The 19,404-nt window shown below is 43.4% G+C and overlaps 1 protein-coding gene across 2 annotated transcripts; it reads left to right on the top strand.

The window, feature by feature from the left end:
• The first annotated feature begins 5,576 nt into the window (after nt 1-5,576).
• On the top strand, nt 5,577-19,035 carry LOC119318838 (two-component response regulator ORR21-like). 2 transcript variants are annotated; one of them, XM_037593414.1, is made up of 7 exons: nt 5,577-5,813; nt 5,895-6,050; nt 6,211-6,570; nt 16,791-16,873; nt 17,023-17,672; nt 18,196-18,234; nt 18,805-19,035. In XM_037593414.1, exons 1-5 carry the CDS (start codon nt 5,681-5,683, stop codon nt 17,650-17,652), a joined length of 1,362 nt encoding a protein of 453 aa, XP_037449311.1. In that variant the 5' UTR covers nt 5,577-5,680; the 3' UTR covers nt 17,653-17,672; nt 18,196-18,234; nt 18,805-19,035. The 2 variants fall into 2 exon arrangements, with proteins under 2 accessions (XP_037449311.1, XP_037449312.1); XM_037593415.1 differs by lacking the exons at nt 16,791-16,873; nt 17,023-17,672; nt 18,196-18,234; nt 18,805-19,035 and adding an exon at nt 11,938-12,319.
• The last annotated feature ends 369 nt before the right edge of the window (nt 19,036-19,404 follow it).

Below are 19,404 nucleotides of genomic sequence, written 5' to 3'. Positions count from 1 at the left end.
TAAAAAACAAAAACCCCAGCCACAGAAATGCTGACACATGGATGCCTATTGATCCCGGTTGGTGCCACCAACCGGGACCAAAGGTCCTCCTGCCTGGGCTCCGCGCACAGGCCACATGGAGGCCCATCTGTCCCGATTCTGGATTGAACCGGGACTAAAGGGACAGGGCATTAGTACCGACCCTTTAGTCCCGGTTCAGGAACCGGGACAAAAGGCCCTTACAAACTGGGACAACAAGCCCTTTTTCTACCAGTGGTAGCACATCGAAAATAAAGGGACCACAATAAACATAAAAGCACTGAAGACAGAGAAAAATATACCCGCATTCTCCTTTCGAGAGTAAGTCTTACAAAAGATCACCCAACTTCTTCTCAAGTTTATTCTTCGCCTCCCGGAGTGCACCAGCTACATTTGCAGTCTGAAGAAGCAATCATGCATAAGAATACTCACAATGGACAACAATAAAACAAAGACGTTACACAAGATCGGGAATTACGAACAGTAACATATGCAAAAGAAATCAGAGATAACATTAGATTAGGATGCTTTTCTTTTAGGTGAGATAACATTAGATTAGGATTAGGACCATCTCTAAACCTAAACAACATTAATCAGAAAAGGTGGTGGGCTCTCCCTCTCAACCTCGGCGACATAGCCCACCTACCTACATTCCTCAGAGTCACCTATCTTCAGCAACAAGGAAACAACATTCAGAAGACCCTAATTTCAAACACTAATCCCCTGCTCGTGCTGCTGCCGGTGAGAGGAAGAACCCGGGCTCCAATTTCTGCAAATTGCGCTTGTTCATTAATTTGAAACGCAATTGATCATGTATTCTGCATAAATGTTGCAAAAAAGTTAACTGAATGTGTTCACCTCCAATGTCAAAGAAGTTAACTGAATGTTCTTGGTCTGGATAAACATGTTCTTTAGTTAACTGAATGTTAATAGAAGTTAACTGAATATTTGTAAATATTGCAATATGCCATTTAATTTACTGAATTGAGTTGAGTTGAGTTGTCATGCTGAAATGTTGCAATGTTGATACAAAAAATTCAGTTAACTTTTCAACAGAAGTTTGGAAAATTTCAAACATTGTTTGCTCCAGATTTTGGATGCTATTGTTGCATTCAGATTATGAGAATGATTAAGGGTTCAACAATCAGATGATCATTATGACCAGAACAGAGGAACAAATATCATGGTTAATGTGTAAAAAAATCAGAAAATGGAGTTACCCACTTGAAGTTATTGTAGTTACTCACTTGAAGTAACCAAAGAATAAAGTGTAAAGAATAAATTTTCAGAATAAGAATAAGGACAGGGGCTTGAGGATGTTCCCATCTGAATTCAATTATCACCTGTACTGTTCATACTGAATTTATATTGTATGTTTATCTACTGTATGTTCACCAATACTGAAAGCATACAAAGTGCAAGGCTAACTGAATCTATACTGTATGTTCACCAATACTGAAAGCATACAAAGTGCAAGTCTAACTGAATTTATACTGTATGTTCACCTGCACCAACCGAAGCAACATCCAATCCTATGCAATACTCCATTCCTCCAATCGCTGCAAAAACCAAACGCTGCACAAAATCAGCTCACCTGCTTGCTTCAACAGACAGACATCACATGTAAATTCAGAAGACAGACCTGCGCCGTGGCGAGCGGGGAGCAGAAGCAGAAGCGGCAGCGACGGCGCCAGTGCAGCGAAGAGTGCAGATCCTCCATCATCAGCCCGCCAACTCAAGGAGCAAGACAAGCACATGGCAGTGGCATGTGTGTGGAGCAAGTCTTCGTCTTCCCCATGCCCTGGTCGTTTTTCCCATGCCGCCGCCCGCCGCCGCCGGAGCACGAGGTCTGGAGGAGGTGCTCGAGGACGAGGAGCAGGTCATCGAGCGCCGCCGTCGAAGCCGGCAAGGCACGAACTTTGCAGAAAAGGGGATCCCTTCCCTCTTGATCTCCTAGTGCAGACGGAGAGAATCGGCGAGACGAGGGGGAGAAGGCGGCCGGCTCGTGGCAAGGCGATGGAGCAGGCGGCGAGGCGGCGGAGCAGACAGCACGCGTGACGAGGCGACGAAGCAGGCGTGATGGGCTGTTGGTCGACCACGGCGGAGATCGGGAGCCCTCTTTCTCGGCGGAGAGGCGGCGGCTTGGCTTGCAGACAAGCGATGGATTGCCTGAGGCTAGCGACGAGTCTGAAGGCGAGCGACGAGGGAAGCGAGGCGCGGAGCAGCAGGACGTTGGGCAGGTCGACGAGCTCGCGGCGGCGCAGGAATCCTAGCGCGTGCGAGGGTACCAGAGAGAGGATCCGCTCGCGCGAGGAGAGGGAGGGGAGCGGTTCGTGCGTGGGGTGGGGTGGGGGGAGGGGACAAAAAACCGGCGAAAAAACCAGCGAAAAGAAACCGAACGAAAATTGTGGGACGAAAATAAACCCGAAACGCAGCCTATCAACTGAGACATTAGGAGTAGAGATTTATTATTTCCTTGTTTTCAAAAATCATCTGCATGCTGTCTATGCCAACCGTTATTCCATATAATTCCACCATTCTTTTTTTTTGTGCACACAATTTCTAACTAAAGTCAGGAGCAGACATATATCAGACAATGTAATGAAGAACACACAATATATATAGTTGGTCATCAAGGGTAGAGGAAACCCTTGTTTTAATATCACCATTCCACAATTTGGTAATTTCCTTTCCCTTCAAATAAAAAGGAAGTGGTGTGAGACTAAAACATGGTATGATAATACAGTTTTTTACAATACCATCACCGGTTCATTGTAACATAAACATGCGTATTGAACTACACATATATAATACAGTATTGTGAACTTGGGCGACCGTATGCATTGACTAATAATACTCATTGGTGTCTCCAGAAGAACACCATAAGCATGAGAATTGAACTACACATCTATATATAGTGCATTCACAAACATGTCATATCTGCCGAATCAATAAACAAAAATTGCTACTCCACGGTTCTTTTTCTAATAATGGGAACTCTTCAATTAGTATTTAGGCAGTAACTACATGAACATTACAATACTTGTTTTAGATGCCCGTACTCACAGGTACCTGCAATAAAAATACAGATCTAAATGAATACTCTACATAGCAGTAATCGAACTATTTGGTTGATAACTGAATAATCCTGTACACATTCCTACAGAACCCGCACTCCATTAGTAAATAGCTTTAGGAAGTTCACCGGAGGTCTACTGTAGATGAATGTCAAGCGTACTGTAGAGATTTAGATATTAATTGAGAACACTGCTAACAGAAAAAATCTGGTGTCGTGTGCATAATTCTACAAACATGTAGATCGGTGCTGTTAGACGAATATGTTGTGGTGAATGTTGAGCAACATATGTTTCCCCTTATAGCATATAAAATCTGTATCTTGTGGCTGAATCATATAATTCTTATCATTTATATTTTTCCTAATAGTGTCAATGCACATCTAGTACTACCATCTTGAACACGTAACTGCATATCCAGGTAACTGAAGCCAAAATACATTTAATATATGTTTAGTAAATCTCCAAATCGATAGGCAGCATACAAAACAGATCATCTTGTTCCGTCTGTTCCCCTAATTATCGTCAATTCCTCATTGTACCTCTGCTCATCTCAAATACAAATTAATTATTCGGCAAGGTGCACCTTCCCTATCTGTTCATCCAAGTGGCTACACGTTTCTTTATTCTGCTGGGAGCAATTCAAACCTCCTCTACATAATTCACACCTTTCTCTATCCAATTGGTTGATCCTTTGATTTCTGATTCCAAGTGGTAAAGGATGGAAAAAAGAGAATATAACAGAGAGTAGTTCAAGTAGTCCCCGGTTGCATGAGACATGTCTTGTTGCCTCGCCCCAATCTACACAGCGTGAGCTTATTTCCATGCCCGATGAACTGATTTCCATGGCGTCCATGCTGAGTGTGGTCACCTTAATTTTCTTCATACATGTACATCAAACTTCCAAGTAGTAAGAGCTATCACCAGGGACTGATCAATCAACGTGAACACCTCGTGCCACCAGCCAGAGAACCCGGTACTATAGACAGTTTTGCTCATCAAATGCCTACACTCCACAATGTATGGCTCACCATATTGGATCTACGTCAAGACCATGTTTCTTTTCATCTTGTTTCTTCTTGTCCTCTTGTTTCTTTTGCCATATTCCTCTGTGGAGAAGACCTTGGCAAAATGGACCACTTATTATGTTCATTGCATGACACGACCAGGAGGTTCTGTCTCTTGTCTCTAACCGCGTGGGGCATCCTCTTCTCGTAGATGCATCTGTGTCCGACATTGACGCCGAGGATGTCAAGAAGACTAGTGCGGACGACACTTTTTTCCAATGGCGTGTTTTTAGTGGTCCTGAACGTTGTCTCTTTCATGGCCTGGACATCGTTGTCTGTCACTTGCGACTGTAGGCTGTGGCGAGCCGGCGGCACACGATGGACTCTACACCACGACCAACATCATCTTCAGCGATCGTATGCTAGAGGTAACTGGCATCGCATGACAAACTCTGCTGCATGTCAACATGTTCTCCGTGAGTGAGTCATGAGAGTTCCAAAATAATCGCTGAGCGGTAGTCTTCACCCCTCGTATTGGCAACTTTTATTTTTAGGTTGTTTCTCTAACAATCTGCTGATGGACTGGAGCAAGCCCAGCCGAGACCCAATGAGACTTCGTGGCCCAGGCAGGAAGCATACCACACATAGCGCTCAGGAATCGTTTTTTCAGGAACACAATGTGCAAAAAATTAGTATAGTGCCACCTCGCGTATATGCTTTAAATTCAAACTGAAAACGTAAAATTCATAGGAAGAAAGTATATTGTGACGGTGAACCCGACAAAGTCAATCCATGTTTTATTATTAAAAAAAAGACAGTTGGGTGCTTCACGGTTAAAGTGCTTCCATCTTGTCATTGTTTCGTGCCCACATCACTAGTTCGTGCTTCTAGGGGTGCAAGACCGGACATGCTTCGTGTGATCTTGATCATGAATCATGCACGGGTCCTGTAGCATACACATCGGACTCCGCTTGAAGCTTCCGCGCGGTCTTCTTCTCTCACATGACACCGGCTTGATTGGAGATGCAACACATTTCGAAGAACCGACAGGAGAATACAAACTCACCTTTCAGTATTTTTTTTCCTTGGAGGCACGTGTCCGGACTATGGTTAATGTAGGTTCTGTATTTCTTAAAAATCTTGGCTGATTAATACACAAAATTAATAGTGTAGATATTTTAGTGTTTGTGGATGCACCACGTACCCTTTTTTCGCTTCTGTTTTAATTATGTAATAATAATAATACTAATACAGATGGTTGGGTGCATGCTTTGCGTGTTTGACTGTAACGGCTGTGCATGCTAGCTAGCATTCATCGTGCTGCTATAAGGTTTTGTCTCCTCATGCTGGTGCTGCTGTAAAGTTTTGTCTCTTCATGCTGGTGCTGCTGTAGAGCATACACGTGTCTGCTTATTTGGGCGCCCTCGACTTTCAGTTTCAATTTCAGCACGCAGCCCTCTACTTTTTCTAGGCGAGAGCACGCTCCTCACTCTCACAACGCTCCTCACTCTCTAGGCCAAAACACGCTCAGCCTTGACGGGCAAGAGTTTGACGCGCGTGTGACCGGAGCGCGCGGCGGCGATGGCGAACGGCGACGAGGACATGGCCACCACGGGATTGATGAAGACAGAGGGGCTGAAGGTCCTAGCTGTGGACGATGATCCCGTCTGCCTCCAGACCTTGACGCAGATGCTTCGGCGCGGCGGCTACGAAGGTACGTCGTCCGGTCCATTAATATTGGATCTCTTGCCCCAGTTTGCTCTTTGTGTTCTGACCGACGGCCGCCTCGGTGCAGTGACGGCCAGCGCCTCGCCTGTAGATGCGCTGAAAGAGGTGGAGAAGAACCCGGATGGGATCGACTTCATCATGACCGTCGCACGGACGTGGGGACGAGGGATGGACGGCTTCGGCCTTGTCAAGCGCGTCGGGAAACGTTACCCTGTCATCCTTAGTAAGTCCTCACACATGCCACACATATTTTTTTATAAATAAACACATGCCACAAACATATCCATGTTCTAGGTTGTTTGTAGGCATATATATATATACACATACTGATACTCATAGATGAAATTGTAGATCTGATAGATGTGCATGCTGCTTTTGTGCAGTGTTCTCGGGCGACGAGACCATGGAGACAAGGGAAAGGGGATTGCAGGAAGGCGCTTGCTACTTGATGGACAAGCCCCTACATGACGTGCAGATATACTTCATCTGGCAGCACGTCGTGCGGTGGAGGCGCAAAGCCGCCAGCGCAGCCACGGAGAACCCTAACCCTCGCCACAGCCAAGGCGTCCATCTGGATGACACGCCAAGGAAGAGAGGGCAAGGACTGAACGATTCCAACAAGGGCAAGGGGGCTTCCGGGGGCGGCCTGCAGCTGGGGACCACAAAGAAGAAAAAGGTCGAGTGGACTACAGAGATGCATGAATTGTTCGTCAATGCAGTGACCCAGCTAAAGACAACAGGAGGTGCGTGAGATACATACAAAATACATGCATGGTCAAACACAGGATAGCAACATGTGGACCATCTTTTCTTTCTCCATGCTTATTTGTTTTGTTGTTAATAAATGCATCATACTACATAGTTTATTCTTAATAATTGGGTGCTCACTACATGTTTTATAGTTTGGTACTACTAGATAGAGATATGTGGCCAAACTTGCTGACATATGAGTGGTCTCTCTTGGGGTGGGGACCAGGTGATAGGATCACGAGTAGCTTGAGAGTGTTCTCTTTTCTGCAAGCTGTATATATAAGATAGCTTCTATGCATGTGATGCATATGAGTTGTATGGGATTGTAGGTTGGAATATATTTTGGCTTGGTTGGATGAGGATAATTATTTCATTAGTAGGTGTAGCGTGGTAACTCATTGAATCGATGACATATGTATATTAGGTAGCTCTGTAGACTTGGGTTGTGACACCCCATCATCCCCCCTCCCCCTTCCACTCTCTTAGCGCTCCTCTTGCTCCCCGGCCCTCACCACATCCCCCAGTCCACTCGCATTGGCTTCACCACCCGTTCCTGGCCTCCTTGGTTGTCCACGTCTAGTCGTTTGACCAGCAACTTGTGCTCACCGGCCCGGTCAGCACCTACCTTATAGGGGTTCGTCCCGGAGCATCTGCTCTCCCTCGTTGGCCAATTTTTTTGACGTCCCGGTTGTGCTCTAGCCCTTTCCCTTCCCCAGCTTTGACTACTGCAACCTCATATTGGTCATCGGTGCATTGACATTCTGGATTGGCTTACCTCGCATCGATTTTCACGACTAATTGTGTTGGATTTGTCTTCCAAAAAGCTATTGCCACCGCCACGGTGGCAAATTCATTCTCTCCCACGACGATCTACACCGTGGTCGTAGCCTCCTCCACTTCCACCCGTCCTTGACCATTGCGCATCCCCTGTTCAAACTACACTACTGCCATAGGGATTGGGCTCCACTTCCAGGAGTGGGCCGTTTGCTCCTGGGTCTATGGCAGTTCGGCAGTTCCCTGGCAACGGCTGCAGTGTTTCTCTAGTTCCCCCTAATGCCTCGGACCACCAACACTTGAGTGTTGTAGCGACTAGGAGAGACAACTACCGTGACCTACCCCATCCTGTCTCATCTACATTAATGTGGTCGCTCCCCTCACATTCCTAGCCCTTGCCCCTAGCCCATGTGATTCATCCACCCCACCACTTGCCACCTCGCCTCCTCATGTGCACCGCATGCTCCTGGGCCAGCCTCGGTCAGCATGTTTGTTGCCTCCACTATATAAAATAACCTCTCCCTCACTTACGCATAGATTGCCTTTTCCCACCCCTGACCATCTCCGCTCAAGGGCCTCGCTCCTCTCCCAAAGCCTATCACCAAGCGGAGCTCTCTTGCCTCTAGGGCCACTCCCTCTATCTAAGCTACTGTGTCAAAGATTGATGAGATCCTATTTTCTACATTTGTCATAGTTGCTCTGGGCACAAGAGGGCATCCTGCAAGGTTCCGGCCTTTGTGTTTTCCTAAACATGCCTGTCTTTCCCATCCCCAAGTCTCCGTACAACCCCGCTCCCAACTTCCCCCGACCTGGATGCTGCTTCTTCCTCTCCACTGCCGCACCACGCCATGCCAAGCAAGCTATGCTGGGAGATCACCTGGTGCCTGGTTTTGTTGTGGGCCAGGCTATGCTAGCGTCGACGCCACCTGGAACGATCCGGCCTTCGGCCTAGTTTTATCTACTAAAGTCCCGAGTTCATCTCGACGCCTTTTTCCTGCCCCACATTTCGGGTTTGTTTCTCCATCACCAACGCATACGGCCCATGCAATGGGCAAGAGAGAGGAGTGTTTAGAGAATATTGCTGCTATGGGCAACGCATCGGCAGCCATGGGCCTCGATGGGCAATTTTAACTTTGTCCGTGACCCTAAAGTGCGGAAAGATGACAACTTCAATGCCCACCGACACCCTCCTCTTCAATGACTACATCAACGCTGCTACTTTATTTGAGCTACCTCACCTCGACCGGGTCTAGCTCGATGAAATCTTCACCCCCCGCACACGTCAAGATGGATATGTTCCTTGTGAACAACGATGGGTGCTAGATCATGCCGGACTCTGCCATCACCTGCATCCCCTCTCACGCCTTCGGGCACATCCCTATCGTCATCATCACTACTACGACGGTTCCATGTGCTACCATCTTCTGGTTCGGTGGGCAATGGGTTGGGTACCTTGTTTTCCATGTGGTTGCCACTGCGGTAGCGCCCCTGACCTATAGCCGACCAATTGTCTCGGGTTGCATCTAAAGCGGATCTGGAGTGGGCTTAAGATTTTTCAAAGCAGCTCAAATACCGCAATGTCATCGCCAAGAACTGTCACATCACAACCCTTTTCCATGATCACCTAAAGGAGAAAGATGGTCTCCCTAACCCTAAATTCCTCTTGCACTCTCCCTCGTGAAACACTCCCTTGCTCCCCATGAACACTATTGTATGGAATTTTGGTGGTATAGGAGCAAAATATGCTTTTGCAAACTCGGAGATGGGAACTTCTACTTCTTCCATGCCCGTGCATCAACCCAATTCTTCAACAAGTAGATCGTGTGCCTCAATCTAAATGGGGTTAAGCACCGCGCCCATCGCGAAATGAAATGCACCCTTCATGACTTCTACCAACCGCTCCCGGGCACGAAGATATCGGTTCACGACAACATTAACCTCCAACTCCTCATGACGCACACACTCTTGGATGCCTTCCAGGCGGTGTTGCTTGTGTATCCGCTCTCTGCCTCTAAGCTCAAGGCAGTTGTCTTTGGAATGAAGCCTGACACTACTCCAAGCCCTAATGGGTATTATCCGATTTTCCTCAAGCATGCCTATGGTCACATCTCCCCATCATACCGCTCTCACAAAATGGTTCTATAAACAGGAGGCTGATTATTCGGCATCAACATATCCTTCATTGCCCTCCTGCTCAAGGTTGACACTCCCACTTCTCTGACAAATATTTGTCGCATCTCATTGCAAAACTGCCCTCCCCCGCCCAAAGATGTTGTTGTGAGTCATGATGTCTCACCAGAAGCCGGACATTCCTTTCCTTGTGCATTTTGAGCAGCCATGCTTTCTCCATGGGCGATGGATCTTTGAAAATTCCATCGTCACCGTGAAGCTCATGCAATGCTTCCATAAGTACAGTGTGCCGGCGGTGGTGCTCAAGCTTCACTTCAAACAGGATTAGATTCCATGTATTAGGTGGCAATAGTGGTTTCCCTTCCCCCGGGCGAAAGTGGATTTAGGACCACAACACGTCGAGTCGGTCTGTAGTCATCATCAATGGTATCCCCAGCAATTGCATCACTACCGAAATGGGCTCCGTCAAGGGATCCCTTATCCCCTACCTCTTCCTCCTAGTTGTGTATGTTCTACAGTTCCTCATCCTCACCATTGGTGCCAACGATGTCCACCAAACACCCCCTCGTCCCCTTATTGTCGTTCCCAGTGCTGCTATATTTGGATGACATCTTTGCGACAATCACTCGACTCACCCTCAACTTTTCCAAGTGCACGTTCATTCCTCTCAATGTCGCATCAGAGATTGCCAAAAAACTGGACTCGGTGTTTGGTTGTCTGGTATCCAGCTTCCCGCAACAGTACTTGGGCCTCCGCTCTCCATCCACAAGCTCATATCATCGACCTCATCCCTCCCATTTCACTTGTACACAAATGGCTCACTAGGTTGTGTGGCACACCGCTTTCCTCAGCTGGCGAGGGTAATTTTGTCGAAGCCATCCTCATTGCCCTACCTACCTACACCATGGGTCTCTATAGCTTGTTGAAGGCACACATGCCGCCTCCGTGAAGAGATGGAAATCAATTTTCTAGGACCATGACATCAGTGTACCTAGTGCCAAGTGCAATATCGTCTAGATGGAGACCAACAAGCCGTGGAAACGTGAAGCACATGGCTTTCTGGTGGGGTGAAGAGACTTTGGACTCTCGTTTCCCCGTTCTCTACACGCACTTCATTGGCCCCAAGGCATGCATTGCGACTATCCTTTTGTGCATTGAAGACCACAGACTAACTAGTCTCTCTGCGTTCATGCACACCGAGATTGGCAACCTGTGTGATGAGTTGGGGAAGATATCACTCTCATCTAAGGTGTCGAACCATCACATCATGCACCCCTCCGATGCCTCGTTCATGACACATATGGTGTATTAATTAAGCATGGTGATGCATGTTGTGGACACCATCGCCGCCCATGACCTAGCATAGCTATGTCGCCGTAAATGTAAATTCTTCCTTTGGTTCTTCCATCATCAGCAACTACCCATCTCCACCACCACCACAACATTTGCACCGTAGCATATGTCTTCTGTTGTGGTGAAGAAACCCTGAAGCACCTGCTTTAGGCATGCATCCACGCCCATGCCATTTGGGCACTGAATGTGCCTATTGCCACCACGCTAGAGGTGGTGTGCCTTGTCAGCACCCTCAACCTCACGGATCACCCTCACCTATACCCCACAGTTTGTCTTGCCATCCTCAGGAACATTTGGGAGAGCCAGAATGCCTAGATGTTCGCAACCAACATGCTCCCTTTTTCTATTGTTATGGGAAAAATTGACATTAATGTCCTATTGTGTCTATGGTGATGCTCACTTATGATATATTAATCGATCTTAGAATTTTGGGTGTTGGGCTTCGCTGCCTTGCCTTGGTGCGCCTTTCATTTCCTTGGTGGTTGCTTGCTTGTCAATGACCTAAAACTGTGTAGCTCTAATGTTCTTCCATGATTACGGCTAATGAAAATGTTCATTTGGGCTTTCCCCGTAGTGAACTTTTGAATAATAATCATATCGAATATCTTCTGTTAGGTTAAAAATTCAATTATTTATATGAAGTACTCTAATTCTCAAACAAAGCATGTCTAATTATATATGTTAGTGGTCTCTTCTTGCAAGCCACAAGCGACTAGTTTTTCAAGACAATCACAAGGTAGAAAGGATCCCAATCTTAATATATTTACTTCGAAGGCATTACAACACCAGACCCTTGACATCTCTTTTAGGAGGTCACTGGTCAGGATACATAGGTTGTGACCTTACAATACAGTGCTCTTTTATGGTACCCTATAATTAATATATGCCATTCAACCATGGAGATCAAACTTCCCAATGTGATGTATATTGGTGGAATAGTTGGGGTTAGAAGTAGAGACATCACTGCTCATTCGTGGCAAGCAGCATATGTAATTTGAGTGCAGTTTGGGAATATCCTAGTTTTTGGCCCGCTAGCTAATCGAGGTGACACACCCAGTCTACTTCTTCTTAAGTTTTGATAGCGGGTTGCCTCTTTTTCGTAGATGAGGAGCTCGTCGTCGTCAAGGAGGAGGCTATACAGAAAGTATCTCATCTCGCAATAACACATGGAGACGACGTACATGACATGTGCCAAGGGAGTCATGACCGCCATGATGTGGTTCAGAGTGCTTTCACCACTCTTGGTGCCCAATGGCCTCTTTGGTGGTGACTTCAGTGGAGCTGCTAAGTGGCTTCTACAAAGGACCTACTACACCTGCATCAACATAACAAGCGACAAGCTGAATGACTATATCTATGATCATAAGTTCGATTCATCCACTGGCTTGTTAATAAGCATATGATCAAATTTCTGGAGAATTATACATTGGAAATTCCCCTTTGTAGATTGGCTATGTTCAATTCAAATTCAAAATTTTAGTTGTATATTAATGCATGCTTCAAATTCAGCGATGGCTTGGTAGTTGTGGCAGCTGTCACCTGGAAGAAATTTTTATTGCCACATATTTTCTACATTGCAATAATACAGCTAGAGCTTAGATAATTGAACCCCTGATCAATAACAAGGTCATGAACTTGCAACACGGTTGCGAGGTCATGGATGTGCCAGCCTATGACATTGACTAGATCACAGACGTGCGACATTGAGGGGGGTGACTAGACGCTAGACGAGCACAGTGGGGGCTAAATGAATAGAGCAAACCACCATGAAGAGGATGAAAAGAGGATATTGAGGTTTTGTCCATGTATGAACAATATAGGACGAAATATTGCCTATTAGGCCCTTACAAACAAACAAATTTGTTTCTATGAAAAATAGGGAAGTTTTACATTACCCTAATCAATGATGGGATTAGATGTATACCGCTCTATTCCTAGCAGTAGGGGTATGGTAAAAAAATCTCATAATAAAATCATGCATATGTTACAACTTTACATATGGATAAAATTAAGGAGGGTCGAGGTTGTGCATGACAAAGCATTTCCTAGACGATGATCATGGCAGCCACCACCACATGAACAATCACATGCGGTGCAGGGAGGTGCTTTGTATGTATCATCGAAGATCGAAGATCAAAGATGATGCAAGAGACCACACCTAGAACAAGAAACTCATCACAATGCAATGAATATCGCCATTGAATAGACTTGAGATTGCACAACAGCACAAAGATGTTCTTGAAGGCAATATAGGAAAAATAAATTTGAACACGATGACACCGTGCGGCACCGCCTCTCGACTCCAATATTACGAGATCAGTGAGCACGGAGACCTATGTCAATGCTTGGGGTTGGGATTCCTTCCACCTGGACCCATGCCCAATAGTATCATGAGTAGAACAAGTCCATGTGTCAGCAGCAATGAACCATGCCATGATGGAACCTGGGAAAGAGTTAGCTCCATTAGCACATCTCAAAGGCGGTTATTGATTCTGTGGTGATACCGTTGAGTTCGGCTCACACACATAAGGAGTATATGAAGGGACATTGGAAATTCTATATAGTGATAGACGTATTCAGTTTGACTCTCTATACTTTTGTTGGGCGACTATTAACATTCACTCACTAGCTTCGACAAGGAGGCTCACACATGGGAGACGATGACCAAGTTACATCGAATAAAAGACTAAGACGTCTGAGTATACAATCCAATGGTCTTCAAATATCATTATGTCCCTAATGTTGCCAAGGCTATGCTAGATCGGTAAATTATGGAAGTGTCTACCACCTACAACAATTGCAATGACACACTTGGGGTAAGCTGGGGGTAGTGGACTTGATTATCCTAGCTTTCCTCATTGACAAGTCTCTATCAAACCTCTACTATCTGCCCCCACCTTGCCAAGGCAATCACTATGTAATAAATACGAACTTCCTACCATATTTGGGTGGTACAATGAGGTACTAATAATATAGCTAGAACATATCAACAAGAATATACACCTCTTACCGTTATCCCATTATCAAACATTCCTATGTCGAAACTTTGAGTAAACATACAAATATATTAACCTACCCTACTTGAATAATACATAAGGTTTTTTCTTATGTTTATTTATTCTATCATCCCAGTCCACCCCCTTTTCCAGTTTTGACAATTTTTCTCACCTATTTTCCTTGAGATGTATCAAATGTCCACCCTTACAAGCTTACCAAGTAAAATAATGTTTTCTACGCTAACTCAATATGTAGTGACATAATTGCCATTCAAAGTTTTTTTGTGTATGGACATCAACAATAAAATGACATACAGATCATGAAGAATACATACAAAATAATTCTGCAACATTGTGATGCACAACCTTACTGTAAATTACTTAGTGAAATTTAAAAGTTTAACACATTGGTCTCAACAGGCGTGTATCGTGCATGAGAACAATGGAGCTCAGTATGTCAAATAAAGTCCTAGAACACTAAATGTGGTTACCCATGTTACCACAGTTACGCTAGTCTGACAACTTGTAAAGCATCTACGACCTCTTCATCACCTATAACGATAATACAAGTGACACGCTTCGAGTGAGAAAAGGCAACTTCCTTGATTGCACCACTTTGTTCATTGACAACCCACTGAGGCTTCATAATATTTCATCCAACTTTTCCACAGAAAGTGTTGGTTAATTAGAGTAAGCTTAGTTATATATTATGTGTATGTGGTACCATGAGTTATAAATAATATACTATTATTCACAAGAAATGGATGTCTTGTTAAGATCTTCTATTTATAAGAATGTATACATAAATGATATGAACTTTTCCCTTATATCATTTTACCCCTATGTTCCTGCATTTGGGACATGTGAAATGTCACGAGGAGGTTTTTCTAAAAGTAGTCAACTTGTTGGCTTCTACATGGCTCCAACAATTTGTGCATGAGAGGTGGCAGATAGCATTACATCGAATAAAGGCAGGGGCACGTGATATCATATCATGGCACTTATATTGGGAAGTCATTTATGTTCTAGTTTACATGCCATTCTAGACCTTCTTAAAGTGCCAATCCTTGCCTAAGTCAGCAATTCGAGTGATACCCTTGATGTGAGCCAAGGCAGCTACCCTATATATAATACTTTCTTCATTTCCATGGGAGCGGAGTCTCCAGTGTCTATCCTCCATGTCTGCCATAGAGAACGTTTACATACAAACACTCAAAATTCTACCATGTTTCGGTTAAAACATGACGCACTATTAGTTCAATGCAATCTCTTCTAAAATAGATATCGCTTCAAGATGTACCGATGGTGAGCATTGAGCAAGAATTGTTATGAACTTTGTCCTTTGTTCATGGCAACCATGATTCTACCTTTGAACTACGTCTAATATCACAAGTAGATTCATCTAACAAGCACTATGCATTGGTTCCGACAAATCCTAAAGGTTCCCATATGCGATACTTTAGGAGGAATGCCATTGAACCATGGGTTATGGAGATCGTGTGATGGTATGTAGGCCTCAAAAAGCCTCTCGTGTTGCCTATGCCAGTTCAGTTGCTCATAAAAAGTTTCTACGTCCTCTTCCTCGCCTAGGTCGACAATGGCAATGAATCCCCATGGGTGAGCTTAGGAAACTGCCCTACTTTTCCTACTTCCTTCGTTGAAAAGGGAGTCGAGATTGCAATATCTATCCTCTGACTTCTAGATACTGAGCAATGAGTGGCGAACACATAATTTATACCATATTTGAGTACCAAGACTAGAATGGTTGAAAGCCCTCTCACCCAAAAATAGATACATCTTTAAGATCAACCATTTTTTAAATATAAGTAGGGTTGTAAGACACCAATTTCTTCAGTCTTGTTACCATATGCGTTCGTCCTTCTAGACCAGACCTAAACACATATGTGGCTCCGTCTAAAATGATTTGGCAGGCTGCCGTCAGCCATCCAGGCAAATTGCATTTGAGAGGTGCCATCCCCAAATGTGGAAAATCATTGATTGTAGCACTACAAATTACATGTTGGTTCATGTGGGGGTAGTGGATGCACAATGGAGTTAGCAAAAATGTTGTAATTGTGTATGTTTGATATAGATTTAGAGCGGATAACTTCGTTTGGGGTTTATGCTTGCAAATGGATTTTGCACATAGCTATTGTAAGGGGGGGAGAGGGGGAGGGAGGGAGGGAGAGATGGAGGGAAAGGGGTAGATAGAGAGAGAATGTCCAAAAACATTGTAGCTAATTAGCTACACATTTGTATCACAAACACACCTAGGCAATTCAGTTTACTCAAATACAAAATAAGTCTAGTTCATGTAGAACATTTTGACCCTTTAATTACCCCCTGTGTATAGGCAAGCTAAATTATCTCATATTTGACAGGATTTATTCATTTTTTTAACAGAAAGGTTTTTATTTTTTCCCCATGTATAACTTATCATTAATGCATAACAAATTCATTGCTTCTATATCTTTGTCATTTTAAGCCTGTATTTGGACAAATCTAGATAAATATGATAACACATAACATGCATATGTACCTCTCTATATCACATTATAAACGAAATGATATTGTGATTCTATGAACGCTTGTATGTTGCTGAAAGATTTTAGTTATCCCTGTGCAATTGCAAATTTTAATATTTTAATTTATTATAAAAAATTGAGGTATAGCGCACTAAATGGCTTAGCGTGATGCCCCACCAAATGATACAGTGTCGTCATAGCGCTGAGATAGCGTGCTATTTAAAACTATGACCCCTTCACTTTGATGCCTTCTTTGAATTAGTTGCCCAGCTCTGATCATTTAGATGCCTTCTTCTTACAATTGGCATGTATAGTCAAGGGAATTTTTAGGGCGAACTTAGTATGATAGACCTGAAATAAACAAAGCGCATTCTTTTTGTGATTTTTCTATCTTTCTAAGCTCTAGCCACTTCTCTTTTTTCTTTTCTAATACAGACGACACGCCAAACAATATAAGAGAATTTTTGGAGATTGACGGTATATATGTAACTACAGCTCAAGTCAGTAGCCATCTACAGGTAAGATTTAGACTACCTAGCTGATGTTTCTTTAATCTGAAACCAACTAACAGATCAAATTTATATGATCATGACATAAATTATCAGGAATGGTACCCTAGTAATCAAGCACCCATTTATTGATGTTTTTACAATATTTGAAATTTCAGAAATACAGAAGCGACTGCCGTAAGGGTGGGCTATCAACCATGCCAAGCTCTAGGCCACCACATTCTAATAATACTTCCAAGAACTCTTCGGAATCTCAAGAAAGTGAGGGAAGTTACAGATTCCATATGAGGTCCCAGGGAGCAAGAGATATTAACCAAACCAGTTGGCTAAGCGGTGGTGCATCACAAGTTGACTATGGCATTCTTGGAAATGGGAACCACACAACTAATCTTGGTGCAGGTGCTGCTTATGGTCATGGTTATCATCATGGTAATGGCATTGGCGACATAAATGGTTATGATCATCATTATGCTACTCTCAGTGCTAATGATTATGATCATCATTATGGTAATGGCAATAATAAATCTTATGGTTATCCTCACGGTAATTCTAGTGATAATAGTTATGGTAATGGTAATGAGGGTCGTGGTGGAGTTATAACAAGTGGAAGCATGGTAAGTGCATCATTGTCGTCCAACCTAGCACCAGCAGTACAACATGGAATGCGTGGAGATGCTTCTGCTGGCCAGACCAGCGCAGTACAGCCTAAAAACCTTGACAGTGTTTGCAACACTAGTTCTGAAACAGCCGGCACATCAGGTGGAGGTGGGCTAACTATGGAGGAATAAGAAAACTTTGCGAAGCACATGTACGTACTGTTCTCTATATTTGCATGCATGGGTGTTTTCGTTTCATTGTCCCTTTCAAAATTTCACCATTTTTCCTGTACCCTTGCACCTCGTTCCATCACAAAAATCTTTTGTACAGAGCCTTTTTACGGTACATTTTACTACTAGGGGGAGCAGCATTAGCCCCATCTTACCGTTTAGTTTCAACGGGGGTAACATAAAGACCATTCACATCCATGTTCTTTTAATTCGGGATGCATTTTCACCCGAAAGTGTTGGACTAATTGCTTCACAAGGGCCAATGTCTATCAGCCACCTTCACGATCACTGTTAGCTCCCTCTGCTACCCTAATCTGATCTCATCATCCTTGCTGCCACCGTGCCCCGTCGCTGTGATGTTTCTCTCGGCTCCCTTCACCTCCGTTCATGTGTGTCTTTCCTTGGCAAGAGCATTGCTGCAATTTTTTTACTAACACATGTACCATGTGTGTGCGTCTATGTAACATTTTAACATTATTTTGTTTTATCTGAACAACTATGCAGGTAGTCAAATGGATTAATGGGTCTTCAAATCACAAAAATGTAAGTTTTTGATTTCTTTGTTTTAATATAAAATTTTCTATAGAAGGTACGCTGGGACCTACACATGATCTTGCAATTGATGTCATTCTACGCACTACAAATACATGTTTAAATTTTCAGTGAAGATGCTTTACAACGTCCGTGTGTAGCAGATTTCAGTATGGAGTTACAATTCTTTTTACACTAATTTGTGAAGTAACTTTATTATGTAAAGGATGAAGCAATTAGAAATTATATTTACTGTTCTCCAAGCATGAAACACATTGTGTGTTACTTAATTGGCTCCAAATAACGGAAAAAGGGGATTGAGCACCGCTGAACAACAATTTTACTAATCATTAAGAGCTTTCATTATCTGCTCCTGAACTTTTTCAGAATGCAGGGCTCGAGTGAAATTTAATATCCTGTCAGATTTAGGCAACTTCTGAACTATCCATTATGTTTCTTGTAAAAATCAGAAGTACAAGAAATTCATAATTACTGATTGTTACCATTTATGTCAGATGACACTGTTAAATATGTATGCGTGTTCAAGATTTCTGAATATTTTGATAATTTATTTATATGCAGTTAAGGGAGAAATTGATTGCACCAAGAGTTGTTGCATGAGTGATATTGGTGTTAAGTCCAAACATGAAGATGGTAACCTAGTGATGGACAAAGATGCAAGCTTACTGGATGCTCACCGCATGAATTATTATCAGTTTTAAAAATTGTGTGATCATAGTATACTGTTGTTGGCTACTGTTGTGATTTTTGTGAAGTACTTTAGTGTTATTACAAATTTCTCTCAAAACAAAATATTTCAAAAATAAATATCATCCAGTATCTATTTTGCAACCGTAGTGGATCTATAACAATCTTGGTTCATTCCACAACATTTCCGTATGGCGCAGATAAATAAAAAGTAAATGTATGTTTAGTTTGATTTACCTAGTAGATAAATATAGTTTTATAACACTCTCTTATCTTGCACAAAATATAAAATAAGAACAACAACCATGGCCAGACCCTCATTCAATTCCTTACCATGGGCACCAACGAAGCAACATAGGTTTAGGCGATTATTCAAGATATTTATTTTCGCATGAACAAATATTCAGATGAAAACAGGCAGCTGCAACACCCGTGAGAGTAATAAAATGCAACCGTTCGTCCTATTTTATGGGT

The sequence above is a fragment of the Triticum dicoccoides genome, chromosome 6A (assembly GCF_002162155.2).
Source record: "Triticum dicoccoides isolate Atlit2015 ecotype Zavitan chromosome 6A, WEW_v2.0, whole genome shotgun sequence".
Classification (NCBI taxonomy): Eukaryota; Viridiplantae; Streptophyta; class Magnoliopsida; order Poales; family Poaceae; genus Triticum; species Triticum dicoccoides.
This window is presented reverse-complemented; position numbering and strand designations above follow the sequence as displayed.